General features: G+C 38.0%; 1 protein-coding gene across 1 annotated transcript in view; it reads right to left on the bottom strand.

The window, feature by feature from the left end:
• The window catches only part of ntrk2a (neurotrophic tyrosine kinase, receptor, type 2a), a 228,028-nt gene that overhangs the window by 6,910 nt on the left and 199,244 nt on the right, over window positions 1-21,874 (bottom strand). The window contains exon 16 of the mRNA XM_059969820.1: window positions 314-472. Within this exon, the coding sequence (XP_059825803.1) occupies window positions 314-472 (159 nt within the window). The remainder of the gene's footprint in view (window positions 1-313; window positions 473-21,874) is intronic.

Here is a 21,874-nt window from a genome sequence, read left to right as displayed (position 1 = left end):
TTATTGGGAGCAGGTGAGCTGAGGAAGTTAATGCCCTATTTCTACTTCTATTTCTTCTTTTATACATTTTATAGTCAGAATAAGACTATGACGTAGCTTTTCTGATTTATGTAATTCACCGCTGTCCAAAGGGCAAATTGCAGGTAGATTCAAATTGAGAAGTAAATATTTTAGATCATATGGCACAAGCAATGAAATCCACTGTGTTTCAGGTATATAAGTTAGCAGAAATGCCACGGTAGAAACTACTGTGCTACATTGGAAAGTTAAATGAAATGATGATAGCTACTTCTGACTGTAGCTTTGTACAAACCTCATTATTTGATAGCTGGTACCATGGTTGTTTTCCATAGGTAAAGATCTCCCATAACACCACACCCAAACTCCATACATCACTCTCAGTGGTGAATTTCCTGTACATAATGCTTTCAGGAGGCATCCAACGAATCGGGAGCATTGTGTGGCCACCAACCTGAAGAGGAGGGAAATTAAATGTTAACATACTTGAATGAATGAATAACAAAGAAATCTGTGCATCCAAAACAAAGGCTTAGAAATATGGGAGTCTCATTTAAAATTGAACTACAACAGATATTCATACTTAATTAAGACTATTTTTGGTAGCTGGGCTATAGATTTAAAAAATGGTCTGTACTGGTATACGGCACCTTAAGAACATAAAAAATAGTAGCAGGAACAGGCTACTTAGCCTTTCAAGCTTGCCCCACTATTCAACATGATCATGGCTGCCTCTGGGCTCAACTCTTCTCTCTGTGCCCATTTCCCGATAATCAACAAATGATGGTTGAATGAGTTTTCTGACCTTTCTCAATTTTGTAAATCTCATGACTGAAACTTCTTCTAATTCTAACAGTTCTGAGTAATAACAGTTCCAAAAGATTATTAACTGGAGGGCAACTATTTTATTAACATTTTACTCTTTATGCAACAGCATAAAATTTACACATGGCTGGAAATACTAAACTCCCAATACAACAGCAAAGAAATGAGTTGAAGTCCGAACATCAAAACAATATCACTGCAAGTTCAGACTTGGCACTTATAGAAAAATTGGGATAGCTATACTGACCACTTTTTTACCTAGGCAAGTGAAATAGTTCAAAAATGATGAATTTTTATGTATCTCTCACATTATCTAAGACAAATATATTTGTCATTGTTCTGAGTTTAAAACAAACATGATAATGACCATATGACAAACTTGGATTAGTATCAGAACATTGCTCTGCACATACTGATCCTGTCTTGTTGTAACAAGAATGGACGGGTTACAATAATAGCATTTTATTGGAAGCAGAACTTGCAAAATCTGGAGAAGATAGCAATTATTCGGCTTGCTTAGATGTGGTTCTGAATAAATAAACAATCATTTTTATGCATCAGTGACCATGTATACATATAATGCAGATATTTGCTTTTTATAATTTTCCATATTTCCCCATTTCTATTACTCATAGTACTGTTTCCATTGTCAGCTGTGAATTACTGGCCTTCTGCCCTCAATGGAGTCATAGCTGCTGGTACTCCTTAAGCATTGAGGGTTATGGGGTGATGAGGAGGGAAATTTGGTCTGTCTTCCCATTTAATAAATGAACAGTTGGAACTCAGATTTTGACTAAGCTTCTCTTTCGGGATTCAATACATTATGTTTGAATTGTCATAAATTTAGAACATATAATTAAATCAGTGGTGAAATTTAGATACACAACAGCATTTTCATTTGACACAAACCTTTCCAAATGAATCTCATCATTGGTTCTAAACGCAAGAAGCAATCTCTGTAGCCACAAATGCAATGTTCAACTGTCCACAGAAATATGTTGCCAATAGATTGTAGTTAAATAAATGCAAGGATAACTTCATTGACAAGTGACTATACAATATAAATGAGATAATGTTGAGAAATTGCACTCCAAAGTGTAATTCATTACCAACCAGAATCAAGGAGAAATATTGGAGTGTTTCTCCTTTAATTAACATGTTGTAATGAAATGTAGATGGACAAATTTTCTCAGCTTTCTGGTCTGTGAATATTTATCTCATCAACATTGATCACTGGAGAAAATTCTTAAATTAAATCTTGCCCTAAAGCACAAAAAAGTTAACCATTATAATTAATAATGTCAGTCATCCATCTATGGCTGTTTCTTACATTGTACTAAACAATTGCTACCCAAAGATGGTATGGCTCTGACTTGGCTGCCAGTGAGCTGCTGACTTTCAGTAGTGCAATGGCCTCAAGCAAGTTTGGGCAATTAGCCTGGCTTTGGTTTGCAACTTGTCTGATTGTATGACCAGCAATGGGAAGGACATTGATGTAATGGCGATAGTGGGAGAGTGAACTGCATTATTCTGAGAATGAATAGCCATTGGTTCTCCACTGGGTCACTGACTCATCAATCCAAGTAATCCTTTGAAAATCAGTTGCCAAAACGATCAAATCAACAGGATGAGCTTTCAATTCTGCATTTGGATGTTGAGGGACCATTGCTACGTTGGAAGAGAGACATCAAACATTGAATGTTGCATTTTGTTCCATAGATACTAAGCTCTGCAAAAACCCCAACTTGTCAGAACCACCTTCCTCCTTGCTCCTCTGATCCTCATGTGAACTTATTGTCAGAGACTGACCATAAAAGGAGGCTAGGAATCTTTTTAATCACGTGATCACAGAACCAGCTAGTTCTATTCCAGATGACTTAGATAAGACACTTAATTCCTAACCAAGATATCTGGGGTGTAGAACCGGCTGGTTGTTTCCTCCTTTCCTGTCTGTAAATCACTTATGCCCTGAATACAAGAAAATCTGCAAATGCTGGAAATCCAAGCAACACACACAAGATGTTGGAGGAACTGAGCAGTCAGGTAGCATCTGTGGTAAAGAGCAAAAAGTTGATGCTTTGGGCCGAGACCCTTCATCGGGTCCTAGTTGATCCTCTACCACTTCTTTCTGCAAGAGTGGTAAGTCTGTCTGACCCAGTCAAACTGTTCCTTCTGCCTTCTCATTGTACATCTGGAGAGCCGTAGGTGAGGACATTGCACTTCCTTTCCACTGCCTCCAGAGATTTAGCAGTACCTGTTCCATCTTTAATGCATTCCCCCTTCAAGAGGTGCAATGTAGTTTTAAGTAGCTTTAATCATGCAAGTTGCTAATGGCATTGGCCTCCTGCTGTCACAGTGAGCCAATAAACAACACAGGTATGCGAGCTACATGCAGAAACCGGTATAATTAGCAGGCAGCATAAAGTTAGCATGCTATTCATATTCCATTCAACAGCAGAGATTAATCACACATCACCATCTCCAAGCCAATCTTCAGGGGCTAGCCCCTTAACCCTTAATAATTCCAACATTATACAAGCAAGTAAATGCCACCTCCTTCCAGCTAAACAGAAATCATCATTTAAACTCAGTTATTTCATGACAATCAAAGTTGATTCTTATTGATAGTACTAAGCTTACAAACAACATTGTCTTTTATCCTATTGAATGTGTCTATATGTAAATACAATGAGAGCTCGTATCTATACAGGACCCTTAAGCCTTCAGAGAGTGATTAATTGTCAAATGGCTCAAGATTCATTAAAAATTAAAGTCTTGTCTCAGCACTGCTTGTTATTCATAAACCAGCCTGGTTTCAGCAGTTTTTGTTACTTAAATATTAATGACTGTCCTTAAATCCCATGAAAGCTGCTCTATTGGTATCAGTGTATCAATTATCTTCATTGCCACACCATCTTCCGACTACCAACCTAACTCCCACCATGTAAACTATCTTTGCCCCAGTGCTGTTTTCCCAGCTGGCCAAAAATTGCTGTTTTTGTCCCTTTTTCTCTTCTTGTCTTGGAGACGAAGTTTTCAGCCCAGGGAGAATCGTTGGTTTTATTAAAGTTTGTAGAAATCATGGATTTATTGGGTTTTACTCAGCCACTCCATGCTTTTCTTTTGCTCTTTTCTGCCATCCAAAACTAGAAGTAGATTGGACTTTTGATTGTTCGACCGTAAATGACCGCGGTTACACTTTGAATCAGTGCCAGGAAGCAATCTGACTTTAATCAAGCATATCTGAGTTTGCCTGCTGCTGAGTGACCACATCTTTACTGATAACATCAAATAAATCACTGTTTTAATGGAAGTGAATCACATGTTATGTACTAAGTATCATCGTAAACAGTATCAGGAAATCACCAAATGTCTTATTTGCAACAATTTAATTGAGTTGGGAAAATTAATTTACAGTTAAGGAAATGCAGCATTTCCAGTCTAATTTATCTCTGTTACCAGTAACTGGCTATACTCGTAATGACTGCAAATGTTGAAAATTACTCTGGTGCCATTCAGAATGAGTGTCAGATGGTGATGATGTGGGTGTTTAAATACTTTATTGTTCAAATCAGCTCAATGTCAGGTTACTAATGTAATGCCTTGGGAATAAGCTACAGTATCAGTTCCAAATCTCACACAGTTCATACACTAGCTTCAACAGTATGGCAATTCTGGCCTGAGAGGAAACACGTTTCAGGATCGCATCACCAGGATGAGAATTTCTCAGAGAGATAATGTTTTGACACTCACTAATGAAAAGTGACATTCAGCTTTGAAATAAAGAGGTGAATGCTCAGCACGAAGATTACAAGATGTGAACATTTGGAAAAGCAAATACTAATTCCAGCAACACAGAGGCCTTCTAATCAAAGCAAGTTGGCGAACACCCCCTCCTTCACCATTAGTAAGCTATTGTGGATCTGGAAAGTTCATTCATTGAACTGTTTATTCTCTTATCTCATTCTGTTGGATAAGCAAAAGCAGTAACATGCAAAGGATAATGACAACAAAATAGCTAGTTCATGTACTTGAGCACACAAATTCATCTGTATCACAATGAAGACAGAGACTAGGTATACCCATCTGCAACATGAAGGAGGTGTGACATAAGTAAAAATCATGATGACTGCCCATCTAATAGAGTCCTCGACGACATTGTATTAATTAAATACTTGGAAATAAAAAGGATAATTCTTCCGATTCTTGTGACAAATGACAGGTAGTCATTGCTTCCTAATTTTAGGGAGATTTCTAGCCCATCATTCTAATTGCTTCCACAAAAATATAATTTGTCCCTTGACTATGTTGCTAATGATGCAGTGAAGATACCACAGATGTCTTTCTGGAAATGAGTGGCACCTTTTCTAAGGAGGTGAACATATCTAAATTCAAATAGTTCATGCATTCAAACAATTAACAAGCCATAAAGTGTATGAATTTTAATCTGTTTATGTTTGTAGTTTGGCTTGATGTTGGTCCTAATATGAACGCAGTACAAAGCAGGCATAACGTCATTGCTGCCTTTGCTTTGTTTGTTGTGGACGTGCACTTGTGAATCTTCAGTGTGCTCAGTGATTTTCTTCAGTTCAGAAGTGCTGCAGTGCCAGGGGGATGAGGCTGCCTGTGCTTCAGGAGGATAGCATGTATTTCCACACTGCACATCATCTGTCACACACCATTCGATAAGAGGCAAGAGCTCTCATGTTTCATCTCCAAATCCTTTGATTCATTCCAAAGGTCTATTGATTTCAGGTTTGAATATTAACAATTAGTGACCACCTATACCCTTCTTGAATACAATACAGTGGATTCTGTTTAAATGGAACATAGTAGATTTTGGCCCAATTAAGCGGCAGCCTCAACTAGCCAGTTTCATGGAAATTGTTAAAAATATATATTAAAAAAGCTACTGTTTAACTAATAAATTATATTTTTAAATAAATACAGAAAAATTAGAACACCACCGATACCACTACAGTACTATAAAACTGTGTATGAGTTTCTAATATTTATCAAGGGAGGAATTCATCCAGTGTAGGTTCCTGTGTTATTTTGATTGATGACAATTGAACAGAATTAGTGCAGATAATGGAGTACCTTCATACAATGCATCCTCTTAATCTTCATTTTCATTGTAACATTCAAGATGATTGTCGATACCTTCAAATTCTTTGTAATTCCTAACTTGGTGAAGTAATGAACTAATTTCTGTTTTTGGCATCTCTAAGCCTGAATGTTTGAATCCACGATGAGCAAACTAGTTCTGAATTGTCTTACAGCTTATTTCTTCCCAACTACTAGTAATGAAAATCACTGCCTTTTGAACACAAGCACACGCAACTGATGCTATTTAAAAACTGTTCACTCTAAGCATGGTGTAGTGTCTAATGGCTATACAGGTGCACGTGACTGATGTTATATTTGTTCGGCAAAAGTCTCTTATCCCAGTTAAGTGACATTGTATCCCAAATAAATGGAAGGAAGCCCAGTTGTTTTATCAATAAGCTTTTGCTCTTTAATAGTTGTCCCGAATAAATAGCTGCCCTAATTAACTGGAATCCACTGTATCTGAAATATCTTCAATTGACAAACAGAAGAAATTTCTACACGTCACTGTCCTATGTGGCTACATAAGACTGAAATGGGAAGAGTTTTCTTCTGTTTGCTGACTGTAGATCTTTCAAATAATGAAGAGATTTTCCATCATAATTGTGGAATCTCCAGCCAAGAGAAACTGGCCCAAAATATCTAAACTTCAGTACAGGGCATCCTACTCAATCTTTCCTTACAGTGCAAATCCTTCTCCCAGCAATCAATCCATTTAGTTAGCTTATCATTTGTATCTTACTTGGCAATTTTGAATTATCTCAATTAAGTCTTCTGTTTTTCAATGAAATTGAATCTATTGTCAAAATTTAATTCCCTAATAATATGACAGGAAATAATATATATGTATTAATTTGCCTTTATAAATGGTCCTTTTTGTTTTCTTTTTACTAATCAGAGAATTAATTAATGACATGCTGCCCCACTTGTGATCTGAAGTAACCTCAAAGCATACTGAAAAAATTTGTCAAGTCACTGTTCTCCAGACATTAATTGACCTTTTGGCCTGACTTTTTTTGCAAATGGCACATCTGTAAGATCCATGGAAAATTACTCTTAATTTATCAATAATATACTTGGCCTGTATTTAATACACATTATGAAAACTGAGGAGCTCAGGAATGGAAAGAGTAGTCTGTCTATCTGCTGCAGTGTCAGGTTGCAGTTAGCATTTACGGGCTGCAAACCATTTTGTGCTGAAATCATTAGTTAAGAGTGTCTGTTTTTTTAAAAAAAAACTTGTTTCTCCCAATAATATATGTAAGGTCAGCCCACATGGAGGTAACATTTCCACACCTTGCCAGTAAAAACAATTAGCCATAAAACTCAATGTAAGAAACACTTTACAAGAAATGTTTGTGTTCTGCATTTCCCTTCTTCTCTGCTTTATGTGCCTCAGCAGGATTTAGTTTTAAAGAGGCAAAGTCACCTCAACATAAAGCTATCAGGAAGGTGTGATTTGTGAAGCTGCCAGAAGGATTCTGCTCCTAAAAATGCTCTGCTTAAAATTTAATATGTGCAGCACAATCTACATACATAGGATAACTGGAATTAAATCTGAGGAGATTCTAATGGCATCTGAATTGGAAAGTCAATAACGCTGCTTCATAAGCACAAACGTTGCAGATTTCTCTTTTCATTACTCAGCTGCAATACCTTACAATCCAGGCACATAAATTCGGACTTCAGTTTTTAAATTGATGGACTTGAGCTCACGTTTGCCTCACAATTTCTCCCTAGTCGGTGATGGTAAATGTGATATATAGCAGCTTTTATGTAGTGTACTTAGTACTGCTGAATAAGAATGAATTTCCAGAGAGTTATAAACCCGAACACACATAATTTAAGTATGTAAACTAGCATATAGATAATCAGTTAACAGTACTTAATATGTTAATTAGCAATAACTTGATTGTAAAATGTAAGACTATAGTCATATAATACATTAACACTTGTAATTTCTTTTAAATATTATTGTTGTTATTTCAAGATGTAAAATGGAAAGAAGTCGCCAACAGCTCCAAAAATAAAATCAAGGATAAACTTTATTTGCCATATACAGTACTGTGCAAAACACTTAGGCATGTATATATACTTAGGGTGCCTAACATTTTTGCACTGTACTGTAGTAATTTTATGTATTGTACTGTACTGCTGCCACGGAAAAAAAAATCCTGACATATGTGAACCGCATTGCACCAGCATGTTCTGGGCAAGCTGGAATTTCACCAACTGCCACAAGAAGTACATCCTCTGATGAGTCTTTCTGTTAATGGAGGAGATATGGTTCTCCCACACGTGGTCCTGCAAAATAATGATGCCCAGGAGCCATAATTTTGAAGCAGTGCTAACAGTAGAGTTGTTGATAATGAGTGGTTGGAGAGGAGACACGTTTCTCCTGAGGTTGATGTGAGGCTGAATGGCATCTCCATGGTTTTGAGCATTCAGCTCCACATTGTTGTGATTGCACCTGGACACCAGTTCACTTACTTCTTGATGGCCCTTGGATTTATCGCCACTGGTGGTTAGTCCAGTGACAGCAGTCTCATCAGCAAACTTTACCAGTTTGACCAATCGATCACTGGAGATGGAGTCATTGGTGTATAGAGAAATTAAGAGAGGGGTGACAACGCACCCCCGGTGATGCACCAGAGCTGACTGAGTGGGATGTGAAGATGTGCTTGCCTAGTCTCACCTAGACAGTAAGTTGTAATCCACCTGCAGATGGGACTTTGTACATTAAGGTTGGAGAACTTCTCTTGCAGAAACTCAGAGTGAATGTATTGAAGGCTGAACTAAATGAACAAAGAATCCAGAGGAGTCAAGGTGCAGTAGTATGAAGTCCAAACCAATATTAACTGTATCACCTATAGATCTGTCCACTCTGTAGGTGAACTGCACCGGATCTAGAAAATTTAGAGTTATGGATTTCAGAAATGACATGACCAGCTTCTGAGAAGTCTTCATTGTAACTGATGTAAGTGCATCTGGCCTGTAGTCATTGAGTTCTGTTATCTTTGATTTGCTGAGGACTAGAACAATAACAGATTTCTTGAACAATGCTGCAACAGTACATAGATTACAAGACTGATAGAAAATGTCTGTAAAGGCAGCAGACAGCTGGCTGGCGCAGTGTTTAAAGATAGCAGGGGAGACAGTGCTAAGGTCAACAGCCTTCTTGTTACTTTGCTCTCTGAACAGCTCTCTCATAATCTTACACCCTTTATCATGTTGCCTTTCATACTCTATTGCTCCAACAATGAAAGGCCCAGTTCACACAATATTTCCTCATAAGGTATTTTGTCTAATCCAGGTGCATCTCTGCAACTTCTCTTAAGTTTCCCCATGCTTCCTATAACCAAAACTGAACATATGATAGATTGCTGAATGGAGCAGGAAACGAGCCATCATGATCATTACCACATCATGGCCCAGGATTTCTGATCTCTGATTTCTATGTTCAAACTCTAAGATTCTCCCAATTGATGATCCATGCTCCTTCAACAACTTTGACAAGGCATTGCATGAGAGAAGAGGACTGAGTTTAACCCTACCCTAAAAAGAAATGTAGTGATGGAGTGAAGCCTTTCAAAATCTAAGTCTAGATTAAGATATATAAACAACTTTTTGTTTAAAACAGTATGTACAGTACATTGAAGGGCACTTGGAAGTAATAGAAACCAGGAAAACCTTTGGAAGAACTTGAGTATTACGTTTCACATGGCTGAAGCCCCAGAAAATTCCCGTTTTCTGGGATCAGAATAATTTGCCTCTTTAAGGCAGACAGGTGGAGCAAATGACAGATGATTGACTTTGACTATGATGGCTTAGCACAGTATAATTAACTCATCTGCCTCAGGACTGGGTGAATAAAGAATATTCATTAGAAGCACCTCATTTCAGTTATGCTTTGGAAAAAAATGATTAATGCTTCAAAAACTAGTATCATTGCATATTACCATAACAGAAATATTTGTTATAATTTCCTCTGTAACCCACAATCGGTCTCAATAAATTGCTAAGTAAAAATCTCATCAGGTTTTCAACTATCTGTAGGTAACAAATTTTAAAGAACATTTGAGGGTGAATTTAATAATAAAGGCTAAAATCACAACTTAATATTAACTATTGATAATGCTCAATACATAAGATTGTTTTGGGAGGTGGGGGTGCGGGGAGTAGGTATTTTGGCTCCAGCAAACCAAAATAGCCCCAGTGCAAATCATTTAGTTTATTGATCTACCAATTAAAAGCAAGCTTCTGCAACAAACTGTATTGTTTTGAGTATGATGGTCTGGGTGGGAAAAATCTTACTTATGACTTGTTGCAGACTTGAAGGAAATGGGAAATCTAAAGAACTAAGACTGGTATTTGGATGTGTAATATGCTCTTTGCTGCCAATGAAGAAAACCTATTAGCAGAGATGCTAAAATCATAGAAATTTATGGGAGAGCAAGAGGCCATTCAACATATCGTTTCCATATTGACAAAGATGCTGCTATTTGAGTTATTGCTTTCCTTTCTAGCTAAGCCACAACACTTGCATGCTCATCCAGACTTATTTTAAATGTGACGGTGGGGGTAAGTTTACTCCATTATCTTTTTCAGTTCCAAGTCCACACTATTGGTACATTTTCTTTTCTTTATCACCACTCTATTATTCCTTTCAACAATTAACTTAGACCAAAGTCCCCTGATTATTGATCTGTCTGGCAGGCAAAGTAAGTCCTTCCCCTTCACTCTGTCTAATACTCATTATTTTATACCCACAATTAAATCTCCCCTCAGTCTCTTTTGTTTGAAGGAAGACAATCCTAGCCAAGCCAGTCATTTCGTATATCAATAATTCCCTTTGCCTTGTGATATCGACTAAATATCCTGCACTATCACAAAATTCCTGCATTTTGTTTGTTAGAACCATGTACAGAGCTATGGTATAATGAATGTTCTATCCAATTTAGCAAAAGTTTAATTTAGCTGAATTTTAAACTTCAGTACTACTTTCTCAATTAACAAACTGATGTAACTTAAATAAATTCTATAAAATAACTTTATGGAGTTCCATACTTTTAGGGATCCACAGTAAATTAAGGCTTTGAACTGCATCCTATTCAAAGAATTGTCAGAATGTATTTTGCTTTGATTTTCAAATGCAGCATTTTCAAAAAGGTTTATCTCCTGAGAATCCTATGGCCACCTTTAGCCCTCTACATTACCACATTGCCTCAGACTCTCCCTAATAGTGCCCTCGCCCCTTCAGTCTCATACCTCAATTGTAACAACCTCAAAACCCATTCCCCTCCTTCTACCACTGCTCGCTTATACCAAAATTGCTTCAGGTTTTCAGCATATCTAGTTCTTAGTTTAATTTCTAAATGTTTGGGGTTGATGGGCTTAGAATTACACAACTAAGAAAATTTAAAAGTAGAAAGATTATTTTACAAATAATTATTTTTTTCTGATCTAAATGATGAAATAGCCTGTTCCTGCCTTTTATTATATATTTAAACCATGTTTTGTATTATTTTTTTATTTGCATTGTGACTTTTGTACCAAACTTACTGAATCATAAAAATGTTTGAACATAAGCAAGTTTTTCCCTTTCATTTTGAGTTGGTTTTTATTGTTCTTTATTTCAGTTTTGTGGAGCTTCCAATTTAATTATGCCTCTGTCATTTACTGTTCAGTAAAGAAACTAATTACAAGTTTCCCAAGAAGTAAAAGTAAGTGACAATGAAGGACAGATTCTGCATTATGCAAAAGACCAAACACAAGTGGACCTAGAAACCACTCAGAGATTTCACAAGAATGAAATCTTCTTGTTCATTTTGCTAGCCTGGGAATTTGGCTGGCTGCTTTACTTCTTTGCTGAATCCATTTTAGTTTGCCAGCCTTTCATAGTCTTCACATAGTCCCATGACTACCCCTGTTTTAATGTAAATTATGTAACTTTAGTTTGTGTTTATTGTTAAATAACATTTCTCTTCAGGCTTATCTACAGACAGCAATCAAAGTCTATAAGCTATAATTAAATAACTGAATTCAATTTTCTCTTATTCAACCCTTCTTTCCATCAAACTGCATTACCTTTTGCATCTGTCATGTTTTAATGCGTGTTTCTTTATTTGTACTATTGACTGGTTGAATATTTTATTACACTTTATATTTGGTCTGATTCAGTACACATTCATATTTTCCACATTTCTCTCTGAGATTCACACCAATAACTCCTTTATACACCTTAGAAAAAGAACACTATTGAAAAATGGCTTAATCCAGAGTTCTGCAGCTTTGTGTATTTCTGTGAATCTTAGCACCAATTGGGAAATAGTGCGCTTGTTATTTTGCTAGGATTTCTATTCTCTCCACACGTTTTCTAGCATAAAACTCCACTGACAAATGTTCACTGTAAAGTTCATGTTTACAATGACTTTCAATGCCACAGGTCTGAGAAATGACTGTTCTCATTCACACATAGAACAACCAGGTTTTACTAACTCAACATCCCCTGACATTGTGCTAATTTAAAAAACCAAAGCATAAACTATTTGTTCTGGCTGAGATCTATGACTTCCTATCTCCTCTTAATTGCTTTGTCTATGACAATTAGGGTCACGATTACTCTCAGTTTCCTAGATTGAGAATCATTCTAGGCTGCCTGATAATAAAAGCAGAATTAGTGAAATCACCCTAAATCAGAATCAAAAGAGAAGTGATTGCCACGAACAGAATTAGTTGAAAAAGGCATCTGAATGTATACTCACAAGAAATGCACTCATAACTTTACAGAAACCTCTTTGGTAACTCTCTGAAAGCAGAACTTTGCTGTACTTCTCAAAAACTCTAGGTCTGTTAGTACTCAGAACATACCTCCTGGAAGCAGTGTACTTTATTAACCCTTAGAACTCTCTGTAACACTTGTTCATTCTGTAGCAACTATTTCCAGCTGAGGGAAGAGTGTTGTGGTGTGTCCTATTAAGGAGGTACTGCAAAGATCACTTTTGCTGTGAAGTATCTTGAAAACTGCAACAGGGAGCATCACACTGAAACCAACAATGTCAGTTTCAACATGGCAGTACAACCAGGGTACCCAGTAATGTCTTCTGTGAACCTCACAACTGGACTTATTGATCAGTGAGAAACTTTCATAACCAACTTTAGGGCAATGCTCTCATAACTCCAAAAGAGCCATAGAGAAGTCTTGAGTCCTATGACTTATTTTAATTCTTTCACCATTTACATCTAGATTTTAAAAGTTCATATGTTTAAAAGGTAGTCCATTATGTCTGTGTTTCAATAGATGGTCCATTTAAATATCCAATTCTCTTTCTTAGTCCTGAGAAAGACCTGGGGAGAATTCAGCTGAAATGAGTTCAATGAAGCCAGGAGTTAGATGCTGATTAGCAAACAGAATAAGGCCTACCAAATGGTTAAAATTTAACAAGAATGCAAAACTGGACCTGAATAATAATGATTGAAAACTTGTCCAAACAAAGTTGTAGTGAATCTCTACAAGGGGAGACCCTGAGGGTATCAACTGGTAAGCAATCATTTCTCAGAGGTAGTTACTGCATTGTTAGCTATTTTGGACTTTCTATGAGGCTGTCTTATCAACTGAGCTTTCAATAGTCTGGGAAAAGCTACTGGAAATGTTATGAAATTGTTGGAGACAATAGGTATGCATTCATTTTCAGCTAGAACATATAAAAACAAGCTTATTTTGCTACTATACACAGAATTTCATTAGTTAGTTCCAAAGCATTTCCATGGTACAAGCTATACGCAAATACATACTTATGTGCATAAAATATGCATATATACATTAACTTTACTCATTTTTCAAAAGAATAAATGATCTATTTGCACCATTGCAAAGCAGTGAAACACTTCAGAACTACATCGATAATATCAAACATAATTGAGTTAAACTACTGCTTTGAGAGCTAACAGCTATTTGATGAAACTACTCTTTCCTTGTATTTAAGAATGAAATTGACGTTAAAAATATAATGTTCAACTTCAGAGGACCTGGCAATAGGTGGTATGCTATATTCACCCTGCCCATGTTCCTACCATTGACTTTAGTGGAAAGGACATTCAGTAGGGAGGTATAGTCAGAGGTTTTTTCCCAGGGCTGAAATGTTTGCTACACGAGGACACAGGTTGAAGGTGCTGGGGAGCAGGTACAGAGGTGAGGTCAGGGGTAAGTTTTTTACGCAGAGAGTGGTGAGTGCTTGGAATGGGCTGCCGGAAATGGTGGTGGAGGCAGATATGATAGGGTCTTTTAAGAGAATTTTGGATAGGTACATGGAGCTTAGAAAAATAGAGGGCTCTGGGTAAGCCTAGTAATTTCTAAGGTAGGGACATGTTCAGCACAACTTTGTGGGCTGAAGGGCCTGTATTGTGCTGTAGGTTTTCTATGTCTCTATGTATTACAAATGGCCAATATCTTGCTGCTGACTTTGCTCCCTTCCCTGTGCTCTCTCTATATTTCATCGCCTTGGAATTTTTGTTACATTGCTTAATTTTTCATTAAAGAAGTGCAGTTTAATATATATTATGGGCACATACTCTTTCCTCAATAAAAACACTTTAATTAAATGATTACATTTTCTGATTTTCTTGCAGTAACTGGATAAGGTTTCTCCTGATTTTTCAATAATCAGGTAAGAAGGTAGCAAAACAGCTTGGAGCAATCACGTAAGTAGTTTTATTATCTGTACCACTGCCAATTTACCTCTCTGTCTTTGGCCTTTTTGGCCAAGAAAGGCCAATGTCTGTTTGAGCAACAACATCTCATCTTCTAAGTATATACATTATGCTCTTGAATTCAATGTTTTAGATAAGCAGCCAACTTTGTTTCTCATAATTCTACAGTCAGTTTGCCTTCTGCTGTCTTTGCTTCTGGTGTATCAAATTTTACTCATCTCCCCTTATTTATACCTTCCAAAGGCATTACCTTTCTTACAACTATTTATCACCCTCATTTAGCTGAATGGTATCATTCAATTTCTCCTGGTTATGCTGTATCACAAATCCTTCCGTTTTCTCTGAAATTTGTTAAAACTTGCTTTATTTAAGACCATAAGATATAGGAGCAGAATTAGGCTATTTGGACCATCGATTCTGCTTCACCATTTGATTGTTACTGATTTATTTTCCCTCTCTACCACATTCTCCTGTATTCTCCTGTAACCTCTGCCTTAAATATTCCCAATGGCATAGGCTCTACAGCCATCTGTGGCAATGAATTCCTGCTAATGACCCTGGTTAAAGAAATTCCTTCACATCACTGCTCTAATGGGATGTCCTTCTATTCTGAGACTGTGCCCTCTGGTCCGAGACTCTCAGGTTATTGAAAACATCCTTCCACATCCACTCTGTCTAAGCCTTTTGATATTTGGTAGGTTTCAATTCAATTTCCCTTCACTCTTCTAAATTCCAGCAAGTTCAGGCCCCCAGCCATCAAATTCTCCTCATATATTAACCCTTTAATTCTTGGGATCATTATTGCAAACTTCTTCTGACTTTCCAAATGCTCCCAGTCCATTTCTGCAGAAAGTTATAGAGGAAGTTTCGCAGAAAACTCTTATGGGGTTTTTTCAAGGAAGCTATCAGGAAAGTTGATGAAGGCAAAGCAGTGGATGTTTGACAAAGGCCTTTGACAAGGTCCTCCAAAGGTCAAAAGGTTCTGTTGCTCCGCATTCAAGATGAGGCAGTAAATTGTTTAAGACATTGGCTTTGTGGGAGAAGCCAGAGAGCGGTAGTAGATGGTTGTCTCTCTAACTGGAGGCCTGTGACTAGTGGTGGCCACAGGGATCAGTGCTAGGTCTTTTGTTATTTACCATCTATATCAATGACCTGGATGATACTGTTGTAAATGGATCAGCAAATTTGTGGATGACACCAAGATTGGATGTGTAGTAGATGGCAAGGAAAGCTATCAAATCTTGCAGCATGAACTGGACCAGGTGCAAAAATGGGGTGAAAAATGGCAACTGGAATTTAATGCAGACAGGTGTGAGATGTTGCTTTTGGGAGGACAAATTAGGATAGGACTTACACAGTAAGCAATAGAGCACTGAGGAGTGTGGTATAACACAGGGATCTGGGAACACAGATCCAAAATTCTTTGAAAGTGTTGTCTGAAGTTAGACAGGATCGTAAAGAAAGGTTTTGACACTTTGGCCATCATAAATCAAAGTATTGAGTACAGGAATTGAGGTGTTATGTTGAAGTTATATAAGACATTGGTGAGGCCTAATTTGGAGTATTTTGTGCAGTTCGTGTCACCTAACTACATGAAAGGTATCAAAAGATTTGAAGAATGCAGAGAAAATTTACAAAGATGATGCCAGTTATAGGAAAGATTGAATAGGTTAGGTCTTTATTCCCTAGAAAAAGGAGAATGAGGAGATACCTAATAAGAGACATACAAAAATTATGAGGGGTATAGAAAGGGTAAATGCAAGCTGGCTTTTTCCACTGAGATTGGGTGAGATTAGAACTAGGAGACATGGGTTAAGGGTGAAAGTTGAAATATTTAAGGAAAACATGAGGGATAACTCTAAGGGTCATGAAAGTGGGGAGCAAGCTGTCAGCTGAAGTGGTGGATGTGGGGTGAATTTCAACATTTAAGGGAATTTTGGATAAGTAATGAATGTGAAGGGTATGGAGGACTATGATATGGGTGAAGATCGATAGGATAGGCAGATCAATACTTTGGCATGGACTAGATGCGCCAAAGGGCAGCTTCTGTGTTGTGGTGTTCAGTTACTCTAAGTTCTGATGAAAGGCCCGGGACTTGAAATGTAAACAGTTCCCTTTGCTTAGATGCTGCTGACTGAAATTTCCTCAATTTTCCCTTTTTATTTCATATAATTAGAAGCTAACTTTCAATGGGGCATGTATGTGGGTTGATGTCTCTGAATGTACTTGAGGTCACTGTTGTGAAGAAGAGTCCATCTATAGCTTAGAATAGCACTAGATGAAAGAAGCTTCAAGAACTAATGCATCCTCTGGAAGGAACTAATCCTAATTCAAATACAGAAAATGCAGAAATATTTCCCCATGAAAGATAACATTGGCAAAGATCAAAATGTGAAGTGCTTTCTGAAATTAGATTTGTTTTCTTTAAAACCAACCATGGTCCAGAGGGAGACACGAGAGTCGGCAAATGCTAGATGAAAACACTACTGGAGGAACTCAGTGGATCAATCATCATTTGCAGGGGAAACAGACAGCTGACGTTTTGTGTTGAGACCGTTCATGGAGACTGAAAGAAATAGCCAGTATAAAGAAGTGGAGGGAAAAGGTGGCAAGGATAGTAGGCAGATCCAGGTTAGGAGGTGTGACTGGCAACTATAGAAAGGAAGGGTGGAAATAGTGATGGAAGCTGAGTAATGATAGGTGGAGACAGTAAAAGGCTGCAGATAGTGGAACCTCATAGGAAAGGAAGGTGGAGCAGGGTAGAGTGGTTAAATGGGAACACTGGGGGAGAGGACCTAGTGGGAGGAGTGTGTGGATTATGGGCAGATGGAGTGGGTGGAGGAAGGGAAAGAAACTAGGTGATAGGTAATGGGCGGGGAGGAAGAGGTGGTTGGATGTGTGGAGGAAGAAGTGGTTAGGTCAAGAGGAGAGAGCACGGGAGAGCGGGGCAGTAGGCTACCTGAAATTGGAGAATTCAATGTTCGTGCCATCAGGTTGTAGACTAAACAGGCGGAATATGACATGCTGTTCCTCTAATTTGCATTTGGCATTAACCTGGCCATGGAGGAGGCTGGGGACATGCAGATCAGTGTGGGTATGGAGAGGTGAATTAAAATGACTTGCAACTGGGAGCTCCAGATGGCCATTGCGGATGGAGCACTGGTGCTTCACAAAATGGTTGTGTTGTCTGTGCCTTATGTTTTCTGGTCTAGAATTGTATTTACTGGTTAACAGAATAAAAATAAATCGAGATGTATTTATGCAGAATTCAGAATACATGCAGATTAATCTGATAGGTGGTGCTAAATAGGATCAGTGGCACTGCGTGCTAGTAGAAAAGACAGATCAACTTTACTCTGAATTCATTCATATATCCTTCTAGCTGCTGAGGTTCGCTACCATGGAAACAAGGTCTCTAAATGCGTAAAGCCTGATATTAACATCTCCATCATGTTCCACAAGTGAGTTTCAAAGAAAATGTTTGGCTTCGGTCTGGCAGTGCTGCTATTTTAAGATAAAACAGCCAATAACACAACAGCAAGAATTGAATTTGTCTCTAATTAAGATTAATGATGCTACAAATATCACCACTTGCTTACTTTAGGTGAGGCAGGTTTAAAATGCACGTATCATGCCCCGCTTGTTTGTGTACTGAAAAGGATTACCGCAGTACCAGCTTCACACTCACCATTATGATGAGAATTAGTTCATAAAATATGCAGAGAAGTAGAAAACTATTTAATATGCTGAATGAGTAATATCTTACGATAATTCATGAAGTAATATTTGGTTAACATTTATCCAAAAAACTAACAATTCAGGATTAACCCTGCTGATAACTAATACTGGCATAGATTTTGTACATAAACTTCAAGACATTACCGGTTTTGGTTATGATAGTGAAACATGATATTCAGCAATTGTTGGTATTTGAGAAATCAACCAGTTCGCTTGGAGTAGTGAACAACCCATATTCGTCATTTCCTATCTACTAAACCCACCCTTACTTGAGCAGTTTGTTTTGCAGTTACCCATTATCTTAGTCCCTAAAACAGGATCGGTGAAATGCTTTTGAAGTTTCAGTACCCTCCATTTATAAATGCAGCTAAAATGGTTAAGTAGCTGGTAACCCTGGAAGAACCAACTATCCTACCTGTCAAATAGCTTGCGTTGTTTGAAAATCTCAGACATTCACAAACATACAAAATATTCAAAAATAATTAAAAACTAAACACAATAATAACTTTAAAAAATTATTTAACCTAACTCAATTAAGCCAAATTGTAAACAACCAGGCACTTGTCTCTCTGCCTTGCTATTGTTCCTCTCCATTGAAATGGATGTAGATGCTAGGTGCATACTTGATGGAATGCTTCAGGAAGCTTATACCAGACTATGAGAAGTCCAACACTGGAACACAGTCAGAATGAAAGGGGCAATCAGCTGTAAATAAGTTTGGGAATTTTGCTTTCTACAGGAAAGGACTGTATGGAAATTCCTGGCAATTCTAGGCAATGTTTCTCACCTGCTGCATCCCACCTTGGCTGAACAGAGGAGCACTTTTAGTAATACACTAAGACAACTGTACTGCTTTAAAGAGTGCTATATGAGGTCATACTTACTCTCGGCCATTAGGCTCTATAATGAGCCAATCTATAGCCGGGGAAGTGATAACCCCCTCCTGTTAGACTGTTTGTGATAACTTACTTTTTATTCTTTCTATTTCCCTTCTAATATTTTCATCTGTGCACTTGTAACGCTACTGTGACACTGTAATTTCCTTTGGGATCAATAAAGTATCTGTCTATCTATTCTGTATGAGTTCTGAACTTTGGAGTAATGAGGGTAAAATATGAGAAGCTCCTACAGAACTGCTGCTGTTGTTGCAGAAACCTCTGATTTCCTCAGCACAGCACTGGGTCTGATATTTCACTCTCAGTATCTCAGTTTCATTATCATTGACACCGAGGGAGGCACACAAAAGGGGAGTTAACTGGTACTCCCACGGCTGTTTTGGGCACGGGGTCTACCGAAGCAAAATTCAGCATCACCTGTTGCCTAAGGCACAGGCACAACTGAAAGGTCCTTACGCAGGAGAGGAGGTGAGTCAGAAAAACTACCTCATTTTGTCTTCCAGCACTGGTGCTATTAAAACATGTCTTCATTAACGTATGTAAACAGAGTGCCCAATAACTGATGCATAATGGAACAACATAACCTAATTTTCTGGGCAGTGAAACAACTTTGTCATTTCATGCACATTTTATTAAAAAACTATATCACTGGTGCAAGAGAGATTCCTGGTTGAAATTCTAGAGTGGCAGGAAGTCATTTTTTTTAATTTATCGAGATACAGATATAGCCCTTCTGGCCTTTCGAGCCATGCCAGCCAGCAATCCCCCGATTTAAGCTGAGCCTAATCACAGGACAATTTATAATGGCCATCTAACCTACCAACCGATTTACAATGGCCAGCTAACCTACCAGCTGGTATGTCTTTGGACTGTGGGAGGAAACCGGAGCACCCAGAGGAAACCCACGCAGGGAGAACGTGCAAACTCCTTAGAGGCGGTGGTGGGAATTGAACCCTGGTCACCTGTACTGCAAAGCATTGCACTGTCCACTACGCTGCTGCGATACTCTGACAATTGTAATTATGCTTCATTAGGGAAAAAAACTATGGTGTTCAAACATCTAGGTCATCATACTTAAGGGACATAACTGAAGGAATCTCTAACAGGGTAGACTCTGTGGGTAGACTTGTGATTTTGAGAAAGAAGGCTGCAAACTGAGGCTTTTGCTGGAGAGATGCACAATAAAACAAGTGTTGCCCATCTTCTCAAGAAAATTCTTGTGAAAATTCTAAGACCTTCACAGCAATTGCAGTTAATCTCACATTAGTATGTGGGACTGTGTATTATGGCCCACATTACCCATAAACTCAGGAAGTGAAAGCCTTCCTTCTACAGTAAGTTGAGGCTGTTGGCTGTGAGATCTCACAGAGCAACACAGGTTCTAACTACGGCAGCCTGGATTGGGAGAACACACTGATACCTTTCTACATGCCAACAGCAAATTCCCCAGGTGCCCCGTAAAGAACATTGGCACCTGATAAATGCCTGCTCACATTGCATCAGTCATATAGTTGCCCTTTTTAACCTGCTTGCTTCTCTTCTTATCTTCTGCCATTGAACAAAAATCAGCATTGTGAAATTTATTCCAGCTGTGACTGTACGAGTGCCTTATACAGATTTATTTTCACCCCGAAATCTGTGCTCCATTGATACAGCTCAAGTCTCTGCCTATCTTTCCCACTACTTCATGGTGGAGACAATGCAGATGTCTGTACTTACCTAGCACAGGCACTGTGCTTATCATGAAGGTATGTCTGGTAATGATCATGATAAGCTCTCACTCCTGATTCTTCTTTATCAGCCTAGTGCCTTTAGTCTGGTCCTCTATTTTTACCACAATCAAAACATCGCTATACTCTTCTCACTTTGCTTTGTTACCGTTGTAGCTCCCAACAATCTTTCTTTGCCTGCTCTTCTATTCCTCATCAAAATCTTGCAAAAATAAAATGCCAAGTTCTAAACATACATTGATGGGCACTGAGGTCTATTTCACCAAGACGTTTATTAGTTTTCACGTTATCTCCAACTTGTCACAACATTTGACTGTCATTCTGTACTGGATGAGCCGAATTCTCCTTCAAGAAAATTTTAGGAATTTCAAAACCATTAATATCTATACCCGTAGCCATCTCCTTTCATAAGTCTCAATTCCACTGTTCAGTCAGCTGCCCGAGGCTAAGCTAAACTGTTGATGACTTTAATTGGTGCATTTGATTCCTAAGTGATGTTGAGATCACATAATTAGGTCAGCAGGGCCTGTTCCACGTTGTATCACTAAATAAAAATCAATTTTAAAAGAATTCCTCCTTACACACATGAGAAAATCTGCAGATGCTGGAAATCCAAAGCAACACACACAAAATGCTTGGCCTGAAATATCAACTGTTTACTTGTTTCCATTGATGCTGCCTGACCTGCTGAGTTCCTCCTTACTTAGGATTTATTACACAAGACCTACATTGAATATTCCAACAACCTGCTCCCCTGCATTCCAGTGTACAGGTATATAAACTTCACCTCAAAGCATTACTGTCCATATGCTAGCTTGCACCAAATCCCAATCAGCCAATCTACAGTAC

This window comes from Hypanus sabinus, chromosome 5, assembly GCF_030144855.1.
Source record: "Hypanus sabinus isolate sHypSab1 chromosome 5, sHypSab1.hap1, whole genome shotgun sequence".
NCBI classification, from domain to species: Eukaryota; Metazoa; Chordata; class Chondrichthyes; order Myliobatiformes; family Dasyatidae; genus Hypanus; species Hypanus sabinus.
The sequence above is the reverse complement of the archived record's forward strand: the minus strand, read 5'-3'. Positions and strand labels throughout refer to the sequence as shown.